The sequence below is a fragment of the Periophthalmus magnuspinnatus genome, chromosome 22, assembly GCF_009829125.3.
Source record: "Periophthalmus magnuspinnatus isolate fPerMag1 chromosome 22, fPerMag1.2.pri, whole genome shotgun sequence".
Classification (NCBI taxonomy): domain Eukaryota; kingdom Metazoa; phylum Chordata; class Actinopteri; order Gobiiformes; family Gobiidae; genus Periophthalmus; species Periophthalmus magnuspinnatus.
This window is the reverse complement of record NC_047147.1, coordinates 26,104,739-26,123,267: the sequence shown is the minus strand read 5'-3', so window position 1 is coordinate 26,123,267 and position 18,529 is coordinate 26,104,739. Positions and strand designations below refer to the sequence as shown.

The following is an 18,529-nucleotide window of genomic DNA, read 5'->3' as shown; positions in this document are numbered from 1 at the left end:
TCTCTTTCTTATTCAAAAATTTAATAGACTATTTTCCACCTTTGTCGAGCAGATGGCTAAAGCTGGTGAGTAGCGTTTTTTTTGTGTTTTTTTTAGCGCCGTTTGTTTCAGCTTAACCCACTCCTCCGGGGCGTTGGGGGCTCCTGTCTGCTGTGTTCAGTCTGTTTGTGAACCGTTTGTAATCACATGAACGCAGGATTCTCCACATCCACCGTGTAAAGAAGTGAACTGAGCGAGTGTGACGTCACCCGCGGCGTTCAGCTACAAATGAAGCTAACCCAGGCTATAGCGGCTAATTTGGACACGAGTTACTGGTTTGGAATTACAAACAAAAGTATCATAGCAACCAAAGAGCCAATCAGGAGCGAGGATGTTGCACGGCTGGTTTAGCAGAGGGCGAGCGCGTACCAATGCTGTCGATTAAACCTGTCGCTAACGCTAACAGGAGTGACCTCGAGGAAAGAAGGCGCCCGTTTGTCTGTTATTAATGTTCAGATCTAGATTTACAGAGACAAAAGTGAAATTAAAAGACAAAATACGAACATTTAAGATCAAAATGACGAGTCTGACGGCAGCAGGTACAGAGAGAGGGGACTCGGTTTTACAATAGAAAGTGAATTAGAGCCAGAGTCACTTCACACTTGGAACGTGGCGGCTAGCAGGTTAGCTATGTGCGTTTATATATACAGTCTATGGTTCTCCAAAATTTCAAGTACTTTTATAAAAACTGTGATGTAAATTTGCTTCACTGTGATGATCCGCAGTAACTATTTCAACAGCAGACACCACCACACTTCATTTATACAGCTAAAAACATGATTTATACAGCTAAAAACACGACTTATACAGCTAAAAACACGACTTATACAGCTAAAAACACGACTTATACAGCTAAAAACACGACTTATACAGCTAAAAACACGATTTATACAGCTAAAAGCACGATTTATACAGCTAAAAGCAATATTTATACAGCTAAAAACACGATTTATACAGCTAAAAACACAATTTATACAGCTAAAAGCACGATTTATACAGCTAAAAGCACGATTTATACAGCTAAAAACAAGACTTATACAGCTAAAAACAAGACTTATACAGCTAAAAACAAGACTTATACAGCTAAAAACAAGACTTATACAGCTAAAAGCAAGACTTATACAGCTAAAAGCAAGATTTATACAGCTATTACACGATTTATACAGCTAAAACAAGATTTATACTGCTAAAAACACTATTTATACAGCTAAAAGCAAGATTTATACAGCTAAAACAACATTTATACAGCTATTACACGATTTATACAGCTAAAAACAGACTTTATTCAGCTAAAAATGAGATTTATACAGCTAAAAACAAGATTTATACAGCTAAAAACACAATTTATACAGCTAAAAACAAGATTTATACAGCTAAAAACACTATTTATACAGCTAAAAACGAGACTTGTACAGCTAAAACAATATTTATACAGCTAAAAACACGACTTATACAGCTAAAAATGAGATTTGTACAGCTAAAAACATGATTTATACAGCTATAAACGAAATTTATACAGCTACAAGCACGATTTATACAGCTATAACACAATTTATACAACTAAAAACACGATTTATACAGCTAAAAACGAGATTTGCACAGCTATAGCACGTCTATAAATACTGTTTTAGATAAAGAAACAGCTGAACTTGTCTCATGGCTTTTTAAAATCAGACCAGTTCAGATTATGTTTGTGTGAATGGGTCTATCTCTTTAACGTCGTATAATCCGCACATTTATGGATTTTCCTTTTAAATATTTATGAAAATACTGCATTTGATAAAGGAATACTCGAACTTGTCTCATCACATTTTAAAAACGGGTGTGGATGGTTTATCTCTTTAACATCGCGGCGTAATAATCTTTATTTTGTGACTTGATACGAATAAATATGGTTCATTTGTACATTTGATTTCTATATATTTCTAAAAATAAATAAATAAAAAGTACTGTATTAGATAAAGTAACAGTTGAACGTTCGTGTGGACGGGTCTGTCTCTTTAACGTCGTAAAATCCTCGTCTCTTGATATTAAACACGGCACATTTATGGAGTTTCCTTCTAGATATTTCTGAACATACTGCGTCTGATAACCTTGACCTCTGACCCCACCAGGTCACATGTGCGTGTACGGGGCCTACCTCCAAGTGCGTTCTCCTGTTTGGGACAAATTCCTTTAGGGGGCGTCCTCTCCCCCCTCTCTCCTCCCGCGCCTCTCCCCGTCTCCTCGTCCTCTTCCGGAGTCACCTGGATCCCGATCTCCACCGGCTCCACCACCTTCTTCAGCTCCAGCCTCTGCGACGGATGATGATGATGATGGTGATGATGATGAAGACTCTGCATGGTCGGCGGACTCCCCCCGCCGCCTCCTCCTCCCACGCCTCCCCCGCCTCCTCCCCCTCGGTCGGCCATTTTGTCGTAGCAGCCGTTAGCTAGCAGCGGCGGCGTCTGGCATTGCTTCTTCTTGTGCTCGATGAAGAGGAGGATGTCGCCGAGCGGGAACGTGAGCTGGCACTGCCCGCAGGTCAGCAGGTCGTGGTCGTCGTGGAGACCGGGCGGGAGGGCGTGGGCCAGCGCGGGGTCCAGGTGGGGGAGGTGCGGGGGCAGGGACGGGGGCAGGCCGTGGGGGGGTAAGGCGAGCGGGTGGGGGTGCGGGTGGAGGGAGTCAGCGAGCAGGCCTCCATCGGGGTGCTCGACCTCTGCAAGAGAAGAAGACGAGAGAGGAAGATGAAGACGTGATGACGTCATAACAGCACCAGGCGATACTGACCACAGCAAAGAGCAAATATCTGAACTATGATTTATTTTATTTTCATGTATTTATTTTATTTTTTTTATTTTATTTTATTTTAATTTTATTTTTTTGCATTATTCTGATAAAATTTTTTAGTCAATATTACGGCATCAGAAATGTGCTGAAGCTTCCCTCTAAATGCTATGCTAACAGCTAACATCTTTATTTTACTTTTTCATTTTCCATTTTTTTTATTTCATTTTCATGTATTTATTATTTATTATTATTTTTTATTTTATATATATATATATATATATATATATATATATATATATATATATATATATATATATATATATATATAATTGTTGTTTTTTGTTGTTTTTTTCATTGTCCTGATGACTAAATGCTATGCTAACTGCTAGCATCTGTATTTTTACTTTTTCATTTTTATTAAAGTTGAATTTATTTATTCATTATTTTATTTTTTTTATTTGATTCATGTATAAGTTGTTGTTGTTGTTTTTTTTATCCTGATGATAATATTTCATCCATATTATGTCATTGTACCGGGGATGTCCCTGTAAATTCCCTGGTTTTGGTTCAAGTTGGTAAAATGAACCACAAAAGTACAAACATGTAACTTTTCTCTAAGTTTACTCTTTTTTTTTACTCTTTTTGCAGCCTTTTCTTTTTTTTTAATAAATAGTTTTTAAAAGACACTTTGTTCATTCACACACACATTCACAGACCAGTGCACAGACACAACAGACTCAATAGTAAATATGTTTTCTGTTTTTCGTCAGTTGGTTCCAGTTGAAGTGTGAAGGATCCAACCCCGTACCCTCTGGTTCATGGGTAACTGTGACACTGTGACACTGTGACACTGTGGCCTCGTGTCGACGCCTCAGGTTTTTAGAAACATCAGTGACGTGTAAACGGTCGAGTCATAAATAAAGTCATAATAATAATTATGTAAAAATGAACTTCATAACAAAGACACACAGAGACAGAGACACAAAGACACAGAGACACAGAGACACAGAGACACAGAGACACAGAGACACAGAGACACAGAGACAGAGAGACAGAGAGACAGAGAGACAGAGACACAGAGAGGAGGTATGGTCTGACTCTCTGTTTCTCACTCTGTCTTCACTTCTCTTTCTTTTTCTCTCTGTCCTTCTTTCCCACCACTTCCCTCTCTGTCCTCTCTCCTTCTCCCCTTGTGTCATCCCCTCTTTCTTACACTCTCTCCCCTCTCTCCTCTTCCTCCCTCTCACTGTCCCTCTACTATTCCTCCTTCTCTAGCTCTCTCATCTCCTCTTACTCTCTCTTTCTCACCCCCTCCCTCCCTACTCCTGTCCTCCTCCTCTCCTCCTCCCCCTCCTTCCTCTAAGCCCTCCCTCTCTCCTCCTCTACTCCCTTTCTCTCTCCTCCTCTCTCTCTCCCCTCCCCCTCTCCCTCTCTCTCCTCCCCCTGTCTCTCCCTTTCTCTCTCTCTCTCCTCCCCTGTATCACTCCTCCCCTCCTCCTTCTCTCTCTCTCCCCCACCCCTCCACTTCCTCCCCATCTCTCCTCCTCCCTCTCTCTCCTCCTCCCTCTCTTTCCCCCTCCTCTCCTTCCTCCTCTCCCTCTCTCTCCTCCTCCCCCCTCCTCCTCCCTCCCGCTCTCCCCTTGTCTCTCCTCTCTCTCCTCCCTCTCTCTCCTCCTCCTCTCCCACTCTTCCTCTCTCTCCTCCTGCCTCCCCCTCCCTCCTCCCTCTCCCCCCCCCCCTCTCTCCTCCTCTCTCCTCTCTCTCTCTCCTCCCCCTCCTTTCCTCCCTCTCTTCCTCTCTCATCCTGCCTCCCTCTCTCTCTCCCCCTCCTCTCCTCCCTCTCTCCCTCTCCTCCCTCTCTCTCCTCCCCCTCTCCTCCCTCCCCACCCTCCTCTCTCCCCCACCCCCCCCCCCCTCTCCCCTCTCCCCCCCCCCCTCTCTCCCCCCTCCCTCCTCCCCCTCTCCTCCCTCTCTCCTCCCTCTCTCAGTACATGATGGATTAGTAGCAGGTTGCACATTAGTCTGTGGTCCACATTAGAAATGCAAACAGATTTGTGATGTCAAATGCAGATGAAGGTTCCAGATGGAGGGGCCCACCTCAGATACCTGCTTTAAGACGCTTTAAAACGCCGCGCTCTGAATACATTACAATATTTACTACAGGAGGGCGGGGCTTATGGCATCACCGGGGCATCTGGTGTAGTTTATTCACACACACGTATTTTAATGTGCTTTTTAAATATTTCGGTTTATCAGTGAAACAGCAGGACTCACAATAAAAGTGTACGACAGGAGCTTAAGCCATAAACCCACAAACCACGAGCTCGCCGGTTCAGTCAGGATGATAATAATAATAATAATAATAATAATAATAATAATAATAATAATAATAATGCATTTTTATTATTATTATTATTATTATTATTATTATTATTATTATTATTATTATTATTATTATTATTATTATTACATTAGTTAATTAAGCTTTTCTTTGGAAACTCCCAGACATAAACTGTTTATATAAATGGACACAGCTAACCTGCTAGCATAGACTGTATATATAAATGGACGTAGCTAACCTGCTAGCACAGACTGTATATATAAATGGACGTAGCTAATCTGCAAGCCGCCACGTTCCAAACAGGAAGTGATCACAGGTGCACTTCCTGCTCCCTAAGCGCCCGCTCCCTGCTAAACCAGCTTTTGCGGTAGGTAAAGGGCGTCACCTTCAACAACCTCACTCTGGATTGGCTCTTTGGTTGCTATGATACGATACTCGTGGTCAGAACTCTGCTCCAAATTAACCGCTATAACCGTTAGCTTTGATTAGCTTCATTTGGAGCCGAACTCTGCGGTGACGTCACACTCGCTCCGTCACTTCTTTACACAGTCTGTGCTCTCAGACTGTAGAACAGCGCCCTCTGCCTGTCAGATCCTCTCTTCTCCCTGGTATTTAACAGCAGCTCGACAGGATGTGCAGGCGTTTTCTGGTTCTGTATATTTATTTTTTGTTGACTTTTAGCTGCTGACGTTGTTTCCATATTCATTATTATTATAAAGCACATTTAGTTCATACACGGGATGAAATTCTCGTCTTATTTTGAAATTTTTACGCGTTTCCTGCTTGTATTTTGACGTGGAAAAGATGTATTTCCTGTGTAAAATAAAATCATTAAATTGAACTTCCTTATGTAGAAAATGACGTTTATGCTGTTCTCTGTTATTCACGTGATTTCAAGACAAAAGTGACAGTTTTATTCTTAAACTTTATTGTTTATTGATCGACTGGGACGACGTTCAGTTTTGGATTAATAAAGTTCTTTTGAATAAAACAAATGGGAACAAATACACCCGGGTTCAGTGGGTTTATACTCGTTTAGGCGCAAGTTTAAGCGTTCGTTTCTGAGTCACGTCTTCTTATCCGTCCATCTACAGGAAGTGAGTGCGTCGGCAGGTGCACCTTCCTCTCTCCTTCCTCTTTCTCTCTTTCTCTTACTCTCTCTTTCTCTTTCTTTCACCTCTTTTCGTCCTGCGTTTGTATCAGCGCGTCCGTTCTCTCTACTGTACTCGAGAGAAAGAGAGAGAGAGTTTATGTGCGAGTGTGTGAAAGAAAGAGAGAGAGAAAGACGGAAAGAAGGGGGGAGGGTCGGAGAGAGGGATGAGAGAGAGAGAGAGAGGGGGAGCGATGGAGAGAAAGATAGACAAAAAGAGCGAGAGGGAGTGCGTGAAAGCAGAAAGGAGAGTGAAGAAGAGCGGTAAGAGAGAGAATGGAGGGGTGAAAATGGGGAGAGTGCAAGAAAGAAGAAGAAGAAGAGGAGGAGAGGAAGAGAGAGAGAAAGAAAGAGGGAACGAGAGAGACGCATAAAACGCAGGGATGGGGGGTGAAAGGAGGATGAGAGTAGCGGATAGAAACGAAAAGAGAAAAAGAGAGGGGGAAGAAGCAAGAGACAGAGACAAAGAACGAGAGAACAGAGAGAGGAAAGGCAGGGAAACGTGGAAGGAGGAGGAAAGACACAGACAGATAAAAAAAAGAAAGAGAAAGAGAGAGGGAGGGAGGGGGCAGTTATCAAGACGGAAGAGAGTGAAGAAGATGGAGAGAGAAGGGACTAAACAGTGGGGAGGAGATGGATGGAGAGAGAGAGAACGGAGATAAAGAGAAAGAAAGAGGAGAGAGAGAGGCTGCAGGCTCGGACCATCTGTGCCGCGCTCCTCAAATGAACATGTGTGTTAGAGTGTACAGTCTAATCAACACAACACAGAGTCATACACACACGTGACCTGGAAGTAACACGCTCCACTATTAAGACCGCGACCCCTGACCTCTGACCTCCCCCCCCCAGACCCGTGCAGCGCAACCACCGCCGTCTAACACCGACCTCAGCGAGACGCGCTCACTTCCTGTTTACCGAGATGCACAAAAGTGATGAGAAAGACCAACACGGGGACAGTGACGCGGCGTTACTCCAGTTTGGTTGCTACGGTTACCAAAATAACGATTCATTTTTTTAAATTTCAAACACACCTGAGTTTTGTCAAAGTTGTAAAATGATGTATTTGTTTATTTTATTTGTGTTAAACTTAAGAAACTTTTTGAATAAATTGTGTTTTTTTTGTGTAAACGCAGATTCTGTTCATTTATGCACAATAATTTATACAACATTACAATAACAGCTTTTCAAATCAAACTTAATTAATAATCTGATTTTATTTTTATTTTTTTAATTTAATACTATTACTACTACTACAACAACTACTGCACTTTTACTTTTTCAACTACATCAGGCACGTCAAACACATTTTCACCGAGGGCCACGTCAGCAAAATGGCCGCTCTCAAATGACCAGAAAAATGTAAAATAAATCCAACTCCTTTTTCAACGTATTAACTGTTTCTGTATTTATTTCTTATTCAAATTACAAATATCACACATACATTTGCCTACATGTAAAAATATGTCTGTGTAACTGTGTATCTCCTGATAAAATGAGATTTTAAGAGCACTATACCTTTAAATTTACCCTGTCGAGGCCATATAAAATGATGTGATGGGCCACATTTCGCCCGTGGGCCTTGAGTTTGACACATTCAAAAGTATTAGTTCGATTTTAGCAACACAAAAGACTACAGGCCTGTGTTAGCGTGACGAAATCTGTATGAAAATGTTTTGTACGGTTTAATTTCTCAACTAATCTTTTTAAAATAGAAGTGAAATCAATAAAAAATAAAAGTTTATCATTTCAAAACGCTGTAATCCACGTCTGAGGTTATCGTTCGTGAAGTAAAGGCGTCAAACTGTCGTCCAAACCGCACAACAACAGACGCTGTGTGAGAGAGAGAGAGTGAGCACCTGGGGACTGTATCGCCGCACATCTATGGCCACGCCCACATGTGCTAGCACGCTGCACTATGACAGTTAGCATGTGCGGCGCAGTACGAGCAGGAACACGAGGCCGAGGCCGCGGCGGCGAGAGGATCCACCAGACAAAAGAGGAGACGTGTGCGGGGACGTGGGGAAGTTCAGATACAAATACTGCGTTTGGAAGTGAATAAAACATGTACAAGCACCAAATATTCAGAATACTGTGAGAGTAACTGCAGTGTGGTACAGTACTTTGATTCAGAAGTACTCAGAATACAATTTAGGCTTCAAACTGTACAGTCTCAGTGTTCAAAATATTCTTTCCAACGCTGCAAATAGGTAAAAATATCTACAAATGTGGGGATTTTTTCAGAAACGGAGTGAAAATACAACTTATACTGGCCCTGTCCGCAAATATAAGGAATAAAGAGGAAATAAATGTGAAATAAAATGTGAAATAAATATTAAAAAAGTGTGAAATATATTTTTTAAGTGAAATAAATATTTAAAAAATGAAATAAATATAAAAAAATGTGAAAAAATATAAACAAAATTGAAATAAATATTTAAAAATGTGAAATACATATAAAAAAAACATATCTGTGCTGTAGCTGTTTGAAAATCATTATTGAAAAGTAGTAGTACTGATACTTTACTCACTTAAGCAATACAACAGTAGTCAAAGAAGTAGTCAGCAGTTAGTCAGATGGGTTCAGAAATGACCCTAAACTACAATACAAAGTTCCCCATGTGGGCAGCTTCACACTCAGAGCACACGAGACTAAAAACAGGCCAAGAAACTGCAAGAGATTCCTAACATCAAGTGGAAATAAACTCCAAATACTTCATTTTTTGATTCATTATGAGCTGTTCTGAGTATTGCAAGAAAAGACCAGTGCCTTAGCGGAGGTCTACCCCATACTCGGCGCATTCATTCTTATTTTTTTTGGTTTTAATTCGAGAGGCTTTTGCATTTTCGTCTTGTAACTTTGACCAAATCAGGAAGTGGGTTTTCCCTGCAGCCGAGACGTGCAGCGCAGGTACAGTACTGCGTTTACTGTAGTACACACAGCCACACACACACACACACGTTTAAACCTGTTTGTTTACAGTTATTCGGGTGGTTTTTGTGCGTTTTTTTGTGTGTAAACGCTCAAATAAAAACGCAAAAAGACACATTTCGCTCACGGTGTGTTTTTAGATTTCAAATTCAGCCTGATTTTTCTCGTTCATAAACATTCTGCGTGATTTTGATCTGACACGTTAGCGCGAGGGTGTGTGTGTGTGTGTGTGTGTGTGTGTGTGTGCGACTGGGAGGTGCTGTGGTTGAAATGAAACGCACTTTACGCCGGTTACAGTTTGACTAAAGCCGTAAAGATGAATTAGGGCGGGTTGGAGCTGCTGCAGAGGCCTGTGTTAGCATCACACACTTTGCACCGTGTGAAAGACAAACGGCAGGACACACACACGCCGTTTTTTTACAGTTTAGCTTAAAAAAATACACTCGGAAATTATGATTATTATTTTGTGCAATTGCAAAAAAACAAATGGACACGCGGGTCATTTTGTGCGAGGCTAAAAACGACAAAAAAAGATGAGATTTATGGAGGAAAAGTGAAATATTTCCACTGCTGCAACTGAAATACACAATTTTTTCATGTTTTTGTCTCTAGATCCAATAAAATCATTAAAAATCCAGTTGTAATTTGAATAATCGCAGTTAGAAAATGTCCAAAAACGTTGCTAGTTTTTAGGTGAAGTCTCGTCCTCTGACTCCACCGGGTTTTATTCGACTAAACGGTGGAGTTTCGACGTCTGTAAACGTTTGTGATTAAATTTGTTTGTCGTAAAAATGTGTTGTGTGTTTGAACTTTACACACACACACACACACACACACACTGTCCAGGTTTATGGTGGAGCAGGAGCAGCAGGAGGAGCAGTAGAGGTGGTGCTGGTGGTGCTGGTTGTGTTTGCGGTGGCCTGAGAGCTCCCTCTAGCAGATACACGGGGAGGTGGAGGTGTGGAGAGGTGGAGGCGGAGAGGAAAGGAGCTGGAGGTGGAAGGTGGAGGAGAGCCAAAGAGGAAGGATGCGGAGAGGAAAGGAGGTGGAGGCGAAAAGGAGGCGAACTAGAGATGGAGGTGTCGTCGAGCGAGTCGAGTGGATGTGGAGAGGAAAGAGGTGGAAGGGAGGGTGGAGGAAAAGTAGAAGGTAAAGGGGAGACGGGGAGGTGGAGAGGAAAGGAGGCGGAGGCGCAGGGCAGGTGGAAGGGAAGTGGAGAGGGTGTGGAGAGGGAAGGAGGCGCAGGTGGCGGGGATGTGAAGGTGGAGGAGAGGTAGAAGGCAGAAGGGGAGATGGAGGCGGCAGTGAAGGTGGAGAGGAAAGGGAGGTGGAGGTGGAGGTGGAGGTGGAGAGGAAACGGAGGTGCAGAGGAAGTAGAGGCGAAGTGGAGAGGATGTGGAGAGGAAAGGAGGCGCAGGTGGAGTGGAGGTGAAGGTACAGGGGGATAAAGGTGGAGAGGAGGTGGAGCAGCAGTGTGAAGTGTCTTTTCAGTATCACAGGTTTATTTTGACTCTTTTCTCAGTTTAAATGTCGTTTATCGCAGAAAAATAAAACAAAAACGAACCGAGTAAAACATTTAATCATAAAATGTGCAACTTTACTCTGTTATTTTCACTTTCTGCTCCGTTTAAGAGTCGATTTGCGCAAAAATATCAAACAAAATGAACTGTACACGGCTTAGTTTTAATATTTACACTTTTAATTTGACTTTTGACGATAAACGAGCAAAACGTTGGTCTATACGATTAATAAAAACTTTGACAAGACAAAAAAAAATGCAAAACAGGTTCATCCAAATGACACTTTTCTCTTTTGTTGCAGTTAAACGCGTCATTTTGAATTAATTTACAGGCGACAGATCAGGAAATGAGCTGGAATAGTTGACAGATTACACAAGAAATGATCGAAATGACACGATTTAAGACTAAAAACGCTAAAAACGTCTCGTCTTCTGCAGTTTTTTGACGACTGTGTGAAGCTTTTTGACCAGTTTGTTTGATTTGAACTGCTCTACGTAAATAAAATCAAATTAACCTGCAAAAAAAAAACTCAAACTAAACCCAAAACCTGCAAATTTACACCCATTTTTGAACTTCCTCGCTACAAAAAAACAACATATATCTGCGCACGTCCTGCTCAAAAACCCTCAAACGTATTAAAATTCCGGGTTTGATTTGTGTATTTGTGTGACGTGAACACACACCTCGCCGCTCCGTCGGTTTTGGAGAGGCGGCCGCTAGCCTCCTCTGTCGCTAACAAAGACTTAGCCCCAGCAGGGAGCGTGGCGATTTGACAAGGCGAAGGGAAACAGGCATCTCAAGTGGGCGAGCGCAATTTACATGTGCCCCTCTCTCTCTTTCTCTCTCTCTCTCTCTCTCTCTCTTTCTCTTTCTCTCCTTCTCTCTCTCCGGCGACAATGAGGGGGGGATAGCTCGCTCGCTCATGTTTGCATCTCTTCACACTAAATCAAGCGCTCGGGAGGGAAGGGGACGGGGGGAAAAAAAAAAAGAAAAGAAGAAGAAGTAGAAGCTATTTGCTGTGAATGAGAACCAGACAGAGAGGGAGAGAGAGTGCCGTGGCGGTGGCGGGAGGAGTAGCGGCGGCGGGAGTGTGGACTTTGCCAAAACACACACCAAACAAAAATATATAAATCCAATTCTCTGATTAATCTTAACCACGTGTGTCCAGGAAAATGAGACGGGATTAGCTTCAAACGGAGTCAGGAATCAAGTTTGAATTAGCGAGTTTATATTAGTTCCAAAACCTGATTGGACGTAGCACGTGTTTGTAGGTTTGGAAGGAGAGAAGAGGAAGCAGCTGATGAAAAAAGGTGAAGCGTTGAACGAGAAACGAGTGAGAGGGAAAGAGGTGAAGGTTTGAAGGTTTGGGTTGAAGGCGGATTGTCACGGAGGAGTTTAAAAGTGTGTGTCTCGTGGAAAAAGGGGGATTAAAATGAAGCGTTCGGAGGTGTTTTCAGGTTAAGAGCGCGTCTGTTGTGCGTCGGTTTGCACGGTGTGAGACGCACACACACGCTCGCACACACTTTACACACACTTCTTGCCTCCTGGTGACGTTACAACAACTTTGAGTTTCAGGTTTGGACGTGAACAAAGCGGAAATAAAGCTGGAAAATCCGGGACAATGTGTGGAGGAAAATGTAAAGCAGGTTTATGGAGCTGGGTTTGTGTTTAGATTTAAAGATTTGGGATTAATCTGGATGAAATGAGTGAATGTTGTGAGATTTGAAAGCAGATTTTGAAGTGTAAAGCGACAAAACGACAAAACGACGCAAATAAACGTGATGAACTTTGAGGAAGAAGCTTTTCTGGAGCTCAAATCCGGCGAAAACTTGTGTAAATTGAGTGATTTTTTTAAAGCTGAATCGATAAACGTGATAAACTTTAATGAAAAAGCCACTGACCACGTATTAAAATTAAATCCTGAGGTCAAATCCTGATAAAAACCTGCATAAATATCACTGATTTTCAAAGCTGAATCGAGCTGGAGTCGAAATAACAAAACGATTACAATAAACGTGATGAAGTTTAAGGAAAAAAAAGCTCGACGTTCCCACTGGGATTGCAGATTTTGAGCTGAAATCTCGCAAAAACTGTGTAAATCGAGTGTTTTTTTTAAAAGCTGCATCGAGGTGGAGTCGATAAACGTGATAAACTTCAACGCAAAAGCCTTTTTAGATCCACTGACCACATTTTAAACGCCACATTTCGAGGTCAAATCTTGCAAAAAACTCACTGATTTAAAAAGAAAAGCTGAATCGTCCTGGAGTCAATACGACAAAACGAGCGAAATAAAACCCTAACACGCCCTCCCGCTGCTGCTCAGCTCACCACGCAGGACCTGATAGATTTCCGTCTCGTACGTTTTTGTTTTTTTGTTTTGTTTTTTTGTTTTTTTTTTTGGCTGATCACATTCGAACACATTTACATACAGAGCAGAGCCGTGCATCCTGGGCCCTTCGTGCACGTTTACTCATGTGTGCTCGTGTCTCCGGGAGTAGCCGAGCAAACGAAATGGGCCGCGCATCTCTTTTCTTTCACATAAATTATGGAACGTACAGGAACCTCGCCGCAGCCCGAGCAGCTGCGAATCAACACAGACGAGAGACACAGACGAGAGACGACTTTTAGATGTTCCAAATCCTCCAGTTTGAGCCGTAGATTTGCGTTTTTTTTACCTCCGCACGTGCTCGTTCACCTGTGTGCCTCTCTAAATCCACTTATTGTTTCCTGCAGAAGCACTCCCAGCTTTAAAAAGTGGAAGTTTGAAGTCTGCGGGGCGAATCTCGACAGTTAAAGACGTGGTTTTTGGTTTTTCGACGAGCTGAAGTCGACACTTGGCTCGGGGAAAACTTCACAACGAAACCCTTAGAAATAACGTTAAGACAAAGTGATCCGATCTGGCACCGCGTTCTCCCCCCGAATAACCTCGAGCAATTTGGCAAATCGACAAAAATAACACGGCGAATTCAAGCTGGTTTTTTTGAAATATAGTTTGAGACTTTGGAAAGAGATTTATGGTTTGAAAATGAGGAGCTTGTGCAGTCCTGGATTGCACAATGATTGCAAAGTGTCTGTGTAAATTACTTTTATTCGAGGCAAGTCCTGTCAAATTCATTGGATAAAACTTTCCACAAACCAAACGTATTTAAAAAGACTTAGAAAAGCGTGAAAAAAAAGCTCCAAGTGGGATTTGGAAACACGTGCGTAAAGAAATGAAAGTGTCCCCTCGTCATAAACGCCACACTGCTGCACCACACACATAAATAAGACACGGCTCGTCCCTAAATATCTCCACTTATTCCACTCCCCACAAAAAAAAAAAAAAAAAAAAAAGTGCCGTGAGGGAAAGCGGTGCGTGCAGCCGATTAAATTATCCAAACGTAGCATTAATATTACAACCAGAGGGACAAAGACGAGCGAAGCCAAAGCTCTAATTACACAGAAAACACAGAGACACGGACTGAGCTCAGGAAACAGCAAGAAACCAAGAAATATGTCAAATAAATGAATTAAACCCTGAGAGGCGCAGCACAAACATCCTCCACTTTAACTATTTTAAATCAAATAAATAAATGCAAAACTATTTATCAGCCACTATTTATAATTTAAATGAAATAAATCTGATCTGAAGGAGAAAAATAAACAATAAAGCCTGAATAAAAACAGAGGTAAATATTAAATAAATGTATTTTATTTACGTCCTGATTCTTTTCTAAATGTGATAAAACACAGAGTTTAAAATAAACTGTTTAAAAACACACCAGCCCAGAGCTCCTGTGTGTAAACTTTGTATTTGTATCTGTATCTGTATTTGTATGAGTATTTGTATGAGTATTTGTGTGAGTATTTGTGTGAGTATTTGTATTTGTATCTGTGGTGTTTGCAGGGCGCGTGCTCATCTGATAAAAGTCTTTATCTGTTTTTATCTCAGAGGAAACGGGCCGCGTGAAGCTGTGGCACAAACTTTCCCTGAAGCAGAACGTGGATAAAAAAAAAGCCCAAAGTCTGAATAAAGTCCAAATGTTTAAAGCAGTAAAGTGCACGTGCGCTACTCACGAGTGATTTCTCTCTGGGACAGGTGCTGTGGGTTCCCCTGCTTTCTTCGGGACATTGCCCTGGCATTTACACTGGCATCGCCCGGAGAGCGGCGCTGGAAGTGTCTCTCCTCCGGTTCTCCTCTCGCCTCCTTCTCGCTCTGGCCCCAGCGGCCGCTGCTCGTCCAGCGCGGGTCCCTCAGAGCGAACCCCTCCCGGAGCCGTGCGCGGAGCTGTGGCGGGACGAGGTGCAGCGCGGGGCGGCCGGAGGCTCTGTCAGAGCTCGGTGCCAAAGTGAAGGCTTCAGTCAGACTGAAGCGGCGACTGAAGCGGCGACTGAAGCGGCGACTGAAGCGGCGAGCGCAGGTAAAGTCCAGGAGTGTGCGCGAGGACAGTCCGGCAGTGTGCGCGCGAGGACAGTCCGGCAGTGTGCGCGCGAGGGTCCGCTCCTGACGGGACGGTCAGTGTCCACTCTCCGGACACCGGACCTGGGCGCGCGCGTCCGGACACGGGGGTAAATAGGATCCAGGAGGAGCGGAGCTTCTGGGCACGTGAGCGTGTCTCGGTGTGGAGCGCGCGCTGCTCTGAGGACACTAGTGCCGAGCTTCCGCCTGTGTCTGAGTGTGTGTCCGCATCCCCGGGCTGCGTGGCTGTGCGCGGCTCTCGTGCGGCTCTCTGGCTTCTACAAACTCAAGTTCAAGTGCGGACGTGACGTTCAGTGCGCGGTGCGAAGGGAGAGTGGAGACTGAAGAGCACTGGGGGCGACTAGTGGTGGCTTTCACACACACTGACACACACACACCACTCACGCCTCGCGCGCACACTCCGCCACACAGAGTGCGTGGCGCGCGCACGGCAGCAGTGGCCGGAGCCTGCTCCAGTCACTCATCTGCTCCCAGCCCCTTGAGGGAGGAGAGGAGGAGAGCAGAGGAGGAGGAGGAGGAGAGCGCAGGAGGAGCTGGACACAGTGGATGTTCTGTGCGTAAAGCTGCTGCTCTGTCCGTCCTCACGCGCTGGCCTCGGATGTTTCTGTGTAAATGATGTTCACTTTCACTCCACGAGCCTTTGACCCTCGTGTTAAGTGAAATAATTCCGCCTCACGTTTCACCAAATCTCTGAATTTCACGGGTTTAAACGCGCGGTGACGCACAACTGTCACTGGTCATTTACTGTCTCCCGCCACAGTCACGCGCTCGAGCAGAAACACCTGGAGTGAAACACAACGCGACACTTTGAGACTTATTTTCACTCAGGCCACTCAGTGTGTGACCCTCTACGAGCACGAGCTGGACCTTTGGCACAGGAATGACCCGGGACAGACCTTTGGCACGGGGCTGACCCGGGACACTGCGCGCATCTTGAAATGCGCCGCGTAAATTGAATATAAACACATTTAATCTTTAAAATAAATGAAAAATATCCCCGTTTATCGCTTGATGAGTGTCTCGTGCCTTGATTTAATGACTCTCCTCACACCACGCGCGCTCTGGTGCCACGCGCGCTCTGGTTGGGGCCTAAACGCGCGCGCAGACTTTACGCACAGGTCCGTTTATTCCAACAAAAAACACACATCTAAACATTTATCCCCGCGTCAGTGCGAGTTTCTACTGTTTTATTTCACGTATAAAGGAACAATAAAAGCTGCGTTTATAATAAAGGATGTGGTTTGTGTGATAATGAGCGTTTGACTGATGTGGGTGAAGTTACAGTGCGAGTTCATGACGCAAAAACAGACACACATTTGTATTTGTGGATGAGTTAGATTTAAACTGATGCTTTCTTTAATTAAAAATGCATTTGTATGGATAGATTTGATTGTAAAGTAAATGTGTGACACGTTTTTTTTTGTTGTTTTGTTTTTTTAATGCAGACTCAGGTGGATGAGGCGCGTGAAGGATCTGGCACAGTTCATAAAAACGTCGACTTCAGATTGTGTTTTCATCACAGACTCGGTTCCAGTTGGTGTTGATTTTTTGGTGCGATATTATATTTATCATAACAAAAAATTCTAAATGAATCGCGGGGGTAACGCAGGTGCCAGGATGTGCCACGCGCGCGCTGGGATGTTGTAACAGCGGCGCGAGGACGCGGCTTGGCACGGTCCGCGGCTGTGCGTCAGGGCGCGCGCGGATGGTGATTGAGAGCCGCTTTAACGCGCGCGCTGCCGGCTCCTGACTCAGTTTAAGAGGAGCCAAGTGCTGTGTGAGGAGAGGAGGAGGAGAGGAGGAGGAGGATGGGCTGAGGGAGTAGAGGAAATTTAGGGGAGTAACTAAAAACTAGGTGAACACTTTGACATTTCACTCAAAGGGATTATTCTTCATGTCCATAGAAGTCAAAACAAAAATATCTTTACATCACACACGACTCCATCTTGTTAGCAGCTCGTGTTAGCGGTGAATTAGCGCCGATTAGCTTCGAAAACGCAGAAACAATTCGAATTATCGGTCAAACAAAACAAAACCGGACTTATATGTGTGTAAGTTTTAAGACTAAACTCCAGATTCTAAACGCCGTCTCGTCGTTCCAGCGTCAACTTTTCCGTGGGAATTTGCGTCACGTGGATATTTTTGAGCTAAAATGAGCGAATCATCATCGACCTGCGCGTTTGAACTGAACCTCGCTCCAAATCAGAATAAACCAATGTTGTTGTTTTTCCGAAGTAGCGGCGACTGAAAACTATCCATCATCCTAAACTTCCTCCCTCTTCTTCGCTAGTTTGTTCGCTCGTTCCGGAGGGGTGGGCTTTGCCGCCGCCGACGAGCCGGAGGCCCTCGGGTGCCTCCCCCCCCCCCCCACTCCACGTTATCCCCCACGTATATACACGACTACACGCCGCTTCCAAACTACCAGGTGTTGTCATCGCCGAAATCCTGCCGACGACGCCAAAAATCCTCCACGTCGCCGCCGTACATCGCCGCTTTGTGCCGTGCTCCGCGTAGCCCCCGGTGCTACCATCCCTCTCCAATCTCCAATCCATCCCTTTCTTTCTCTCTTTTCCCTCCTTCTTTCTTAACTCTGGCCTTCGTTTCCGTCTGATCCGTGCGCGTTTTCTTCGGAGTAGGAGTCGGACATAAATAGATTTGCGACGCTCATTTACAACAGAAAGACGAGTGTGGCGGTTATGTCCAAATGTCTTTTGTCAAACACCTACTTTCATTTGAGCGGGATACACGCTCCACTTTGTCACAATAAGAACCGACGGAGCGCATTATGCTCAAATGTAAATCACTGTCATTTTTAAAACGCGCCGCCATATTTTTTTCTCCCTTTGTCGTGGAGATATGGGATTAAAGCCGCTTTGAACGACTGTTTGGAGCCGCACGAACCGAGTCTCTCTTTTGCGTTCGCTTCGGTTCAAACTAAACGAGACTCCTGACCACTTCCTGGATGGCTCGTGTGTCCTTGCGACCTGATTGGTTCATTAGTCAGATAGTCGACAGGTGCATCATTCGCACTTCCTTATTGGGCGTTTTTTTCTTTTCTTTTTTTCCCCCCACTTCCTTAGCGATGCCGATTTCTCACTAAAGGCCATCAGCGTGAGTTATGGCACATGGCTCGCGGCGTCCTGCTTCTTCCCCACGTGTAATTTGCATATATATACTCGGCTGTTTGTTTTTATGTTAATGCTAAATAAGCCCTTTCTCCTCCCCACCTCCCCCCGCCTCCCCCCGCCGCCGCCGTCCTCGCTCGCCCGTCACTCGGCTGGACGGTTAAGTTTTAATTAGAGCGACGTGGACGTGTCCTTTA

General features: G+C 44.1%; 1 protein-coding gene across 2 annotated transcripts in view; it reads right to left on the bottom strand.

The window, feature by feature from the left end:
* bcl11ba (BCL11 transcription factor B a) overlaps positions 1 to 15,503 on the bottom strand; it is a 51,660-nt gene extending 36,157 nt beyond the window's left edge. For both annotated transcript variants that reach the window (XM_033988618.2, XM_033988617.2), the window contains exons 1-2: positions 14,805 to 15,503; positions 2,180 to 2,737 (exon numbers count right to left, since the gene is read on the bottom strand). In XM_033988618.2, the coding sequence (XP_033844509.1) occupies positions 2,180 to 2,737; positions 14,805 to 14,859 (613 nt within the window). In that variant the 5' untranslated portion in view covers positions 14,860 to 15,503. The remainder of the gene's footprint in view (positions 1 to 2,179; positions 2,738 to 14,804) is intronic.
* Positions 15,504 to 18,529: the final 3,026 nt, after the last annotated feature.